General features: G+C 38.1%; 1 protein-coding gene across 5 annotated transcripts in view; it reads right to left on the minus strand.

Moving 5' to 3' along the window:
* Positions 1-213: 213 nt before the first annotated feature.
* Positions 214-12249, minus strand: part of LOC135897826 (uncharacterized) — a 237810-nt gene continuing 225774 nt past the window's right edge. For all 5 annotated transcript variants that reach the window (XM_065426534.1, XM_065426533.2, XM_065426532.2 and 2 more), the window contains 8 exons: positions 10272-10399; positions 5980-6183; positions 5724-5797; positions 5529-5630; positions 5272-5442; positions 2843-2983; positions 2675-2756; positions 214-2577 (listed from right to left, as the gene is read on the minus strand). In XM_065426534.1, coding sequence (XP_065282606.1) covers positions 2431-2577; positions 2675-2756; positions 2843-2983; positions 5272-5442; positions 5529-5630; positions 5724-5797; positions 5980-6183; positions 10272-10399 — 1049 coding nt within the window. In that variant the 3' untranslated portion in view covers positions 214-2430. The remainder of the gene's footprint in view (positions 2578-2674; positions 2757-2842; positions 2984-5271; positions 5443-5528; positions 5631-5723; positions 5798-5979; positions 6184-10271; positions 10400-12249) is intronic.

A 12249-nucleotide genomic window follows, 5' to 3' on the forward strand; every position in this document is an offset into this window, starting at 1 on the left:
AAAAATTTGCAAAGCACACACAGCTTCCCTCAAGACTAAAGCACAAGTAAATTGTTTGGCACCCTTCCTATTATATTTGCGTAACTAACAACCTTGTCTTTCTCAGAATCTAATACGTCCAATAGGTCAACTTTTGTTGTAAGGTTTTGTAGGCTGTATATATATATATATATATATATATATATATATATATATATATATATATATATATATTATAAGTGTTTGTTTACTTCAAATTTCTGTTATAGAATGCAGTCTTTATCTCATACTGTAAACATTATAGAGGGAGCCAAAAGCTTTAATCTTGCCATGAGCAGAACTGCATGATAGCAGAAGTAGGTGCCACATGGCCCGTACTGAAGTAGTGAAGTCAGCTTGTCTCAAATGGATTAAAGGACAGTCTGAGCTGTATAACATATGCAGGCACATTCAAGGGTGCTGGAAGTACTTGGCAGATAAGAGGAGTTAGGGCAGTCCACAACAGTCACTTGAAAACTGTACTCTTTGACCACAGTGTCATGAACAATGGCAATCATTCTGCAGGCTTGGAATTATTATCCAACCAACCTTCAAATGTTACAGAACATTCAGTTTTGAAGAGCAACTGTTATAGTACCATATAAAGTGTACCAATGGTATATATGGTTTCTATTTAGACTAGACACAGGGCTAATGCAATGCATTAGCATGTATTTATGAGGGTGAGTCAATATACAAGTCACAAATTTTCAGACACAAAGCTACTTGAAGTTTAAACTATACACCTTTTGCTGCTAAATAATGGCACCCATGAAAAAATCAAAGTCTGCCACCACAGTACCTCAGCTGCAGCCAGTTTAGATAGCAGATATGTTGCATTAGTGTAGGACAGGAGCGCTCAAATTGGCACTTCCTTCAAGCCTAGAGACTGGCGGGACAGAAAATGCTGAGAAATGCTCTCAGTGTATGGTGAAGGGTGCACAATCAAAAATGAAAGAAACATCACAGACGAAGAACATCACTGTCATCCCATGCATGTCAATATAAGACCATAGCATAGCATATGGAAGCAACTGATATGTGAAGAAGGACATGTGATGACAGACACGGGGCCTGTATAGTTCGGGTTCAATGCATAACCCAACTCCAGCACATTGAATGACTGACTCAAATAAAGTACAAGGTTCGAAAAAGTATTAACTACTATTGATTGTGGCGAATGTGACTGTAAAAGCAACCTATGAGTGTCATTTACTTCAGGCTTTAAAAAAACCTACACATATAATGATGGGACATGTTTCCGAATTGGGATAAAATTATGGTGAAGCATGCCTACACATGCAGTAATTTACTGACAATAATTTTTTTTCTACCTCCATTTCGTGGCTCATATATTGACTAACCCTTGCACAGAAAGTTAACAAATGATATTCAATGAAGAAAAGAGAGTCTACCCCCAAAATTCAAAACATTGCACTAAAAGTGCCCATACCTGAGCGCACATTTTTTGTATTACTTAATTATGATATGTGAAAATGATAGAACTATCCTATAAAAATACTGCATTATAAATAGCCTTAGCATTAATGTGCCCCTTTACATGTTCTTTTGTCACACTGCACTATCATCACAGTGCTACTAAGAGCACCTAGGTTTGAACAGATAACATGAATGTTTTGCCAGGCACACATATTTCATACTACATTCAAATAACTTTGAATGCTAGGGTTTACATTTTCATTTTCTCTAAAAAGCACATCTTCAGATACACAGAACTGCCTTTCACAAATGGCTTGAATTTAACAAATGGGAAACCACGCCTGTGATTTCATTGAAATATTTATGTTGTGAGAAGTCCTGGTATAGGGCAATGATTTATAAGTATGATTTAAAAGTATGCTATAAGTATGACTTATGCCCATAGTTTATAGTAAGTGTCCATTAACGTGAAAAGGAATGTAATGTTCATGAAATATGAAACGCAAGTTGTGAAAGTTGTTTACAATTTAATCGTGTATATCTGGCAGTCACACAATCATGGCAGCTTACTTTGCTTACAGTACAGACAATAGTGGCAACTTGAAATGCAAATGTTGTACTATATTAATATATGCATGTATACTCTAGAAAAGGAAACAAGATAATTTTTCACAATAAAATACTGTATGTACAAATAACTATTTACATGACTCCTGTAAAATCACTTTGGTAAGAAAACAGTTGTTCTTTGACTCACACCTAAGCTATCGCATGTTTCCCCACTTCATCATCAGTTATATCTAAAGAACTGTACATCAAAAAATTTTGTCAATCCCAGTGTGTCTATGCATGCCATTCATTCTGTATCCCTTAACAGAGTAAAGTTCAAATGAGATATTTGTTTCAAATTTTCTTGTAGCCATAGACACTGGCTTAGTGTAAAGTCATCAACTGCTTGCAGAGCTACAGCGGTCAACTGAGCAATCCACGTAAAGACTCTGCAACTTTTGGCTCAAACTTTGATATCCATTTGATGTTGTTTTCCACATCTTGGAGGCATTCTCTCCGAGACTGCTTTGTCATATCTGTTTCAGGATGCTCCTTGAGAAACTCTTTGATCTGTAGATAAAGCAATACACAAATATTCTGGCGCTGCACCCATACCATTGATTATAAGCATAGAACTTAGGTGTAGCAACTAGCAATGGTTTGTTACCTCCTGCATCTTCTCAGGAGTGTTGAAATCACTGCAGACAACACGAAGCAATTTTCCTGGTATGCGAGAATGCTTGCCAAACCTAACAAAATGAAAAAAGTGAAAGGAATCACACGTAATCATTGGTAATGGTTGATTAGAAGCATGCTTTCCAGCATTGCCACTTACTTGTAGATTATGGAGTTCCAGTTATCTCTTAAAAAGTTCCAAGCAAGATCATGCCCCTTGGGGTTACTTACAACTGTCCCAAAAACTGTAGCAATATCTTGACCTCTTATCTTTGTTTCATCAAAAGTAAAGTTGAGGTATCTAGAATAAGCATTGAAGTTATGCAGTGAGTCTTTACAATTATGCCAGACGTGTTCAAAAATGATGCTGAGAGAACAAAACAATGGGAGTACCCTACTCGCACAAATACAACGCAAAATTTTGTCAGCACAACTACTACCCTGAGAAAGCATCTTTTGTTACATTTGTAACCACGCAAAAATACACTTTATCACTTTATTTTTCCCACTTTCATGTGATGGAGGGGATGAGGCTCTGCTAGAGAATGAGAACGCAATGAACGAACAAGGGGGTTGCAGAGCAACGAATTAAGTACATCCATTTAATGCACTAATGATCCACAACATCAACAGAGTGATGATGAACCAAATGTCACATATGCTGTTGAAGTTCATATTGTGCTGTGCAGTGTGCAACCGTTCTGTCTGTCCTTATGTGTGCCCATGTGGCTTCACTTGTGCACAGCCACTCAGTGCACATAACTTTGGCTTTGTGGGGCTTTGGGGCACAACACCTCGTGGTTTTTGCATAGAGAAGCGCAGCTGTGCAGGTAGTCTCGTACTGGTGCACATTAATGACAGATTATGCATCAAATTATACAATAACATTTCCAAAATATTCTCATTTAAGCTCATTGATATGGTTACACTGCCAATAGCTAATTAGCATTGTAATCCCAGTAAAAAAAAACATTGCGGTTTCCAATTGATTGGCCAAAATGAAACTTCCTTGATGCTTGTGATATTGAATTGCTCACAAACAAGATCATTTCAAATTCAATTACAGAGGCTTACTCATGCACAAAGTTATTCATTCCAAAGAGGTGTCCACCATATCATTTAATGTAACCTCACTCTCATGCTATATATGCCAAGAAAATTTATATCACTAAGTATTGTTAGTGTTTAAAATAAATAGATATAATATTGTATAGCAAATTTTGTAACTGTAAACAATAAACACTTCTTTCAACTCCTGCAACTGCTTTCCAATGATCATACAAAACTGCAGGAGTTGAATTTTAATTATGCTATCATTCTATTAACTATTTTGTTGTTCCATAGCATTATTCATTCATGTCAATTCCGAGTGACATCAATCAGCATATAGAGTCCCATTAAGACGAACTGGCATTTAGGGTCCTGATAAGAGCAGTTATTTATAGATTCCTCTATGTATCTCTGAACAACAGCAGCATTTATCTAAACATGCAACCCTTTGGCTTCAAATAGAGCCAGTTGGACGCAGAGTGAGGCCCCGTCATACCTATTACTACAAACGGTACCCACATTGATGCTCAATTGTAACCAAGCAGACACAACAAGGTTTTGGCAACACAAAAATGTCTAATTGTGTCCCACTGAAAACACAATTGGACCCAATAAATTTTTTTGGACTTGGATATAAACATATAGGGTGGGTGTATGTATGTATATATACGGGGGTCATCATCATCAGCCTGGTTACGCCCACTGCAGGGCAAATGCCTCTCCCATACTTCTTCAACTACCCCGGTCATGTACTAATTGTGGCCATGTTGTCCCTGCAAACTTCTTAATGTCATCCACCCACCTCAATTTCTGCCGCCCCGTGCTACGCTTCCCTTCCCTTGGAATCCAGTCCGTAACCCTTAATGACCATCGGTTATCTTCCCTCCTCACTACATGTCCTGCCCATGCCCATTTCTTTTCCTTGATTTCAACTAAGATGTCATTAACTCGCGTTTGTTCCCTCACCCAATCTTCTCTCTTCGTATCCCCTTAACGTTAGACCCATCATTCTTCTTTCCATAGCTCGTTGCGTCGTCCTCAATTTAAGCAGAACCCTTTTCGTAAGCCTCCAGGTTTCTGCCCCATACGTGAGTACTGGTAAGACACAGCTGTTATATACTTTTCTCTTGAGGGATAGTGGCCACCTGTTGTTCATGATTTGAGAATGCCTGCCAAACGCACCCCAGCCCATTCTTATCCTTCTGATTATTTCAGTCTCATGATCGGGATCATGATTTATTTTCTGATTCGTCAGCAGTACCAACTCAAACTATATTTATGCACATACGATACAAAAACATTTTATATGAATGTTACGTGCACATTTATGAAACGTGCAACTCCTACCTTCATTTTTTCTTCACAAGAGCAAGATAATTATTGACCCTATATATACCACAAGAGAATTAATGTAAATTTTCAACATGCTTCTGCGAGTGTCTGGTTCAAATTATGTTTTGAGAAGCAGAATCATAGATATTATACATTCTAGGCCTATTGCACACTTCACATATTGAAGAAAACCTTCCGTGTACATACCTGGAGAGTATAACTTCATCCTGAACTTGTCCAAGACCGGTCATTATTTTAATTTTTTCTGCATGGTTAGGCTCCCGAAGATATTTTTCAAACACTTGCTGCCATGTGCTTTCATCACCGATTTGCCTCATGCCATAGTGAAATACAATGTTCTTGAAATTTGGTTCAAGCCTAGAAAACAAATATTAAAATTAGTTATTTTTACATTATGTTTAGCCGTGAAGTCAGCAGTATGTCTCTAGATGACCAGCACTTACGATTCTCCATTCAGCCAAGTTTTGAAAGCATGACTGGCAACATGGAGACAACTTTTCTCACCGCATCTGCAAGCGACTTTGAATATAGCTGCCCTCCTTAGCCTGCAAAAGATAGGAGTAAACTTAGCAAAGGAAGCAACACACAGCAGAACATTCAGTAAGTCAAATAATACTTGGTGAAAAGAAAAGCATTACCTTTCTAAATGAGTTCCTGTGTCACTAAACTTAACACCTTTGAGAGCTTCAGTGAGTAAACTTCTGATAAATGCCTGGAAAAAAAAGACCATATAATTTTCAAAATAGCTTGTTTGTATATTTTTACTTCTTGGCTGTGGATAGCTCTTTTGTAATCAGCTGTTACTTTATCCTTTGCTAACAAAATCAAGCTGCATGGAGTAGCTTCTTCTGTTCAAAAATATTAATAAAGTATATGAAAAAATCTGCCTCTTGCCTTGTAATGCTTTCCAGTCTCGGTGCCAGTGAGGCGGTGATGCAGGAAGGAAGTTGCCGTGGAAAATATTGACCATGGGACATAATGGTTCTCCTGGACAATGTATCTGCTCAGATTCAGGGCAGACATGTAGCTCAGATGGCCTGCTCTAGCCAGGAAAAAGGCTTCTGCCAGTAGCTCTCCCCTATCACTTGGAGTAAAAGCCTGTGAAACATAATATATAATTTTTTAACAAAGAGCTGTTAGTTCATGCATGTGTGGTTGAACCTTTAACCAGTCAAGTTCATTGTGGTTGAAGCAAAGAGCTTTCTTAAATAGCGAATTTTGTTAATTCCCATGTTTTATCGATGCAAATAAATAGTAATCGATTAACTTAGAGCAGTCTGAATAACTAGCACGTCTGCTGTCAGCTCTTGCCTTGCACCGGCACCGGTAGCAGCATTACTTGAGCCACCCACATACACTTGCTTCTAAACCTGGACATTCACCTCCAGTTTCCCTCTACTTCTTGCTGTGTGCTGTATGATGTAAGGAGCTCAATAAGAAACTGTGCAAGCTTGCACTCTCCTGCTCCTTGCTCTTCACTCGAATGCACTTCATTTCCTTCTCTCTGCCCGCCAGCAGCTCCAACTGCTCAGAACAGTATCAAATGTTGTGCATGTGCAACTTCAGGTAAGGTCTCAGTAGAAAACATTCCTAGGTTATGGACACAAATGGAGTGTTTTCTACTGAGACCTTATCTACACCTGCACACGTACAACATTTTATACTGTTCTGAGTGGTTGGAACTGCTGGTGAGCTGAGAGAAGGAAATGAGGTGCATTCGAGTGAAGAGCAAGCAGCAGAAAAGTACAAGCTCACGCCGTTTATTTTCAAGATCCTTATATCATGGAGAACGCCTAGCAGAATATATCTTATTAGTGCGATTATCATTTAAGCAATGTAGCTGCACACCATATTGCTGAAGACACATTTATTTACAATCTGTAGCGGGGAAGTAGACTAAGAATACCAATCGCATTAAAACACCCAGCCACCACAAAGCCACCACAGACCACGGTGTTTAGACCTTTGGATGGTGCAACCAAAGCTTCATTAAATGTGGCTTCCCAATTGCAGCCAATTTTGTACCGCTGGCCACCACAGACTACAATATTTACAGCTTTGGACGCCATAAAGAAAGCTTCGCTAAATGCAGCCTCCCAAGTGCAGCCAGTTTTGCCCTGCTGGCACTGTAGAATTGAGGTCCACCGCATCCGACTTCAAATGAACTATGGTGTGATTACATAGGCATCTTTTTCTGGCATAAAACTTTAATTTTCGTTGCCGGCTAGAAAAGCACGTGTTCTCACTTTTATCAGTCGGACATGTAATTTTCTTCTTTGTTTCTTGAGCAAGAGCGATGGTTTAGAAGCTAGATAGCGAACAGCAGCAGCACGCTAAAGTGGGCGAAGTAGGCTAAGAATGATAATTGCATAACCCATTTCGTGCTACACTACTGTACCAATTTCTGAGCAAAAATGGCAAAGTTAGGTAAATATTCCAGTTGTCAACATGTTTTTCTTCTTCAGAAAGAATAATTTCACTAGTTCTTGCACAGCCCCATGGATTCTGTGCTGCCATCTACCAGAAGCACAACAAATCACTGAGACGAAACCAGCTTGTTCATGGCATTGCTAGAACATTAAAAGTTCCATTATGAGCTGAGCTTGTTCTTGGACGTTTTTACCAGAAAAGCATAGACGAACCCAGCTCGTCAACAGCACGGAAGGGGTTAATATGGCCAATAAATTAAAATACTGACTATCACTTCACCATGTTGTCGTGACAGCTGTACTCATAGATAACGGGTGTACGGATGAAGGCTAGGGAAGCATAACCAAAAGAGCACAACAAAATTTAATTTCGAAGGCCATAATTTTTTTGTTTTTGCAAATGACGTCTTGACTAACGTACCAAGCATGACATGATTCAGTGGCTACTGAGTTGCAGGCCCACTAAATGCTTCATGCTCATGAAGAATAAAGTGACATATGTGTGAATTTATTTTACACTTAGAGCATCGTGATTGAATTGCACTCTTTAAAGGTTCATTGTGTTTTGTGTAGGTCACATGAAGCATGGCTGTATCGTAGCTCACACCACCTTGTAGTATACTTTAAGAGCCGCACGTACCTTGAGAGGCTGCTCTGCTCACTAGTTTTAAGAGCGCTCAGTTTTTTTTTTGCCGAGGTAGAAATGAACGAAAGTGCAATAACAAGCCAGCCACTGCGGGAACTTGCTTGTGAACCGCATGTAAAAGCATACCAGACATCTTGTTTTCCATGTGTAAGTTTGACTGTGTTCACTATTACATTTTAACCATGGATATAGATCAAACAGGCACTACTTAATACAAATGTGACTGTCAGGTCACAGAAGCACAACTCTTTTTGCTGTCGTGTTATTCAGCGCATGCAGCCAATGTTTGTCAAAAAAGTTCTGATGAGGTGCTGAATCAGCAAATGATATGGTGATGTATTTTTCATGCCACTTCTGCATGAGTACTTTTTATAGAGACTGTTTCAAATGCAATGCATGAGTTCTCCATTCGATCAAAGCTGCAAATGAAAATGGCCACAAAATCAAGCGAAATTCACATGGGCTTCAATAAAAGTGTTTAAGGGAAGAAAACAAGTTTCGCTGCACTGAAAATTTTGTTCAATCAAACCACAGCTGTGCAGTGTTTCAACCACAGCTGTTCAACCATAGCTGTGTAGTGTTTTGTATTTAATATGTTGATATCAATTGTAACTGTTATTTGTCTTTTTTGTTCGTTAGAAACAGAAATAAACAAACTATTACATTTTCAATCAGCAGATTTACTCCAAGAAGGCTATGGTTGTCTTTAGCATGCATTTTTTAGTGCTGCACAAGAAACTAACCTGCTAAGGAGCTTTTATCACAGTTTAAAAGGAACAATATGGCCTGTTGCATGGCGATTTGTGTACGAATCGCTACTTCATTACCTATGTTCTAGTTGGCCAGTTTAGTCCCATAATATCATTTTTCTGTATCTTAACTGCATTATTTCCCGACTTCATGAGGTTAAATAAGAAGGTTCTACGTTGCATGCTTTAACTGCAACAAAAATAACCTATCACACGCATACTGCTGTATGTCTTATCCCTTTTCATTTAAGATAAAGTTATTAAGATACAATGTCCACTTCCTAGGCACTTTCTTTTTCATGTGCAATTCATTGAAAATTGGCGACAGCCCTTTTTGTTAAATTTACCTCACTGTTACAGTTCTTAAAAAAATTCACTATAAACACTACATACAATACAGTCCATTTTTACAGAAAACAGCCAATTGAAGATAATTGAAGGACGAGTTTGTATGCTTGTATTTAAGTTGTGACTACATGTAACAGTAATAATTTGTAGCGCAAGCTCAAAATGTCTGTAATTTTTCTTCCCCAAGCGTTGTTTTTATCTCCTTATCTGAGCAACATGCACAGTACTGCTGTTTCAGACTGCAATGTTACTAAGATTACTGTAATTTGAGCTTGGGAAAAATGTCTTCTAGACAGATATGTCACATGTAGGACATTCCCGACATGTCATTTAACCATATAGGCATTTTTTATCAATGGTCTATGTCACAAGGGTTGGCCATATCTTGTAGAACTTGACCTAGAGGTTTGAAACCTGTAAACATCCTTTTCATCAAGACTTATGAGATTCTGCAGCACTTAATGCATGTCAGTGCCTTCATTGCTAAACCAACTTTATGAAGACCATGCCTCCAGTTTTGTAGGCTTCTGTGCTTCTATCTGTAACACTTCCTTTATCATATAGCACAGAGAGCAGTGCTATAAAGGTAGTGATGTAACCACAAGTATAATTTCATCTTCACTTTGTCTACTATTTCTTGTAACACCACCTTATGGCAATGCAACAGCTATCCCATTCTCATTCACTGAAACCCTTCAAGTTAACAGACCTACCGCATACAAAGCGGTAGGTCTGTCTGTGTTGCTCCCCAGGAGCCATGATTATATAACTAGCCAAACTTTTAAGTATGTTAAGTCTGATAATTACCTTGTAGTACCTTCTTGTGCAAATGCGCTATAAAGACTACATACAAAACAGTCCATTTTTTACAGAAAACTGCCACTTTCATACACTGTCATTTCAATACTCCATTTTATATACTTACAAAACATACCACAATTTGTAGCCCAAATTAAGCATGGTTGGAAATAATACTGGTATTTAATTATTTGGAGTAAATAAATTTCAACTTACATTAATGTCCCGTTTAAGTACGTCTTCAAGTAAAAGAAAGTTCTTTTTGTCATACTTCACAAAGAAGACTCCAGTCATGTTGTTGTTGAATTTAACCCATGCGTTTTCAGAAACTGCGAGTTTGAATGCTGTAAAATACAGAAGTACAGTTCATCAAGTTTGTAGTTTATCAATGCATAGAGTGACTAAATATTCCAGTACATTGTGGGAACTAGTGCATATTCGATCAAAAACAAGTAAAGGCAAGCGCGACCACTGCCAGAGATGACCACCTGGTCTTTACATTCTCAGGCTACAGTGTACCAAATGTTGCAGAAATAAGAATGCTAGGTAAGCATGACTCTTATTCTGGGTAAACTGCCGGCTCACTTGATATTAAGTTTTGCACAGAGGTGGAATTCTGTGGTGGATGCATCTTTTATGCTACATTGGGTGCATTACTCTGTTTCATCCAGAATAAATCAGAAGTATGTGTTGCTTAAGCAAAACCAAACAGAAAGCGTAGAATTTGAAAGAACAGAACTGTGGCACTGTAACAGCGAAACAAGGTGCATGCTGTGTTTTGTATGCAGCCTACAGTTTCATCCTAACAATGACAGATGACACCACCATTTCATTTCCACAAATTCTATACTTATTGACTGGCATTGCCACAAATGACACATGCTTTTTATTCATTTTCGATGAAACAGACAAGTAAGGTGATAAATGGTGGTATTAAAATGTATTAATTCTGAAATTTCATCTGTGTGCGAAATTTGAGTGCAAGCCGGCCAGCGGTTTAGCTTGAAGAGTCATGTATAACTAGCGGTCCCACTAACGCAAAATTTTGTAGTTTGATAACTTTTTTGTTTCAGGCAGTACTGACATGCAGCAAAGCAATGCAGTAAAGCAATGCAGTACAAACCAACAATAGTAAATCATACTGGAAATTTATTTCAAACGTGGTCAGAGGCAGCTAGTTTTGTACTTGATACTGGTGTAAAATTATTAATTTCTTTCTTTATTTAAAATGCACAATGTACATTTCTCACATTACATTCTCCTCATACTGTGTGCCTCACTAACCTTCTAAAAGATATAGCTTTATGCCTATACTTACATACTTACAAGTTTCATGATGCCTGCAAATTTGCTCGTTATAGTCAAGTGGTTTTTACATGAGGATTCAGCCCCAGAGTACCATCTGGGAACATATTTATGCAATAGGACACTAGGAGTATGTTACTCCACTATCTTGGCAGGCTCGGTGTCAGAAATGTGTATTTTTATACATAAATGGCCAACTTCTACCTAACTCAACCTGTACCATCACTGAAGAAACCATAAATTAAACTGCACAACTTGAGGCTTCTATTGTGTTGCATCCAGTCACTTACCTGTGCTTACAACAATCCTTTGGACTGCATGATATCATGAGTCAAACAGCAAAATGTGCTTAGGGTACTGTGCAATGACTCAATCTCATGCCAGTGTTTCCTGTTTACATTGAAGTTCTACTATTTTATTTTATTTGGTGCCAGCTGTTTTTGGAAAACAGCTGTTCCAAAGCACCAATTTTCTGCAGTCAATCAGCATATCCCAGTGGCGTAGACAAAATTTATGTCAGGGGGGCGGTTCCGCCGACAACTACCACTTCTCCCCCTCCTTCACACACCCCTCTCTCTCTCTCTCTTTATATATATATATATATATATATATATATATATATGTATATATATATATATATATATATATATATATATATATATATATATATATATATATATATATGTGTGTGTGTGTGTGTGTGTGTGTGTGTGTGCGTGTATGTGTGTGTGTGTGTGTTAGGATGTACACCACGCAATGATAAATTCCTAGCAATCCCCGGACAAGAATGCTTAACAATGAAGATGCATGTTTTGCAGTCACTTCGCATCAAATTATGCTATCATCCTTATGTTATTTTTAAAAAGGATGATATCTCAAAAAGTAAAAT

This window comes from Dermacentor albipictus, chromosome 1, assembly GCF_038994185.2.
Source record: "Dermacentor albipictus isolate Rhodes 1998 colony chromosome 1, USDA_Dalb.pri_finalv2, whole genome shotgun sequence".
NCBI classification, from domain to species: Eukaryota; Metazoa; Arthropoda; class Arachnida; order Ixodida; family Ixodidae; genus Dermacentor; species Dermacentor albipictus.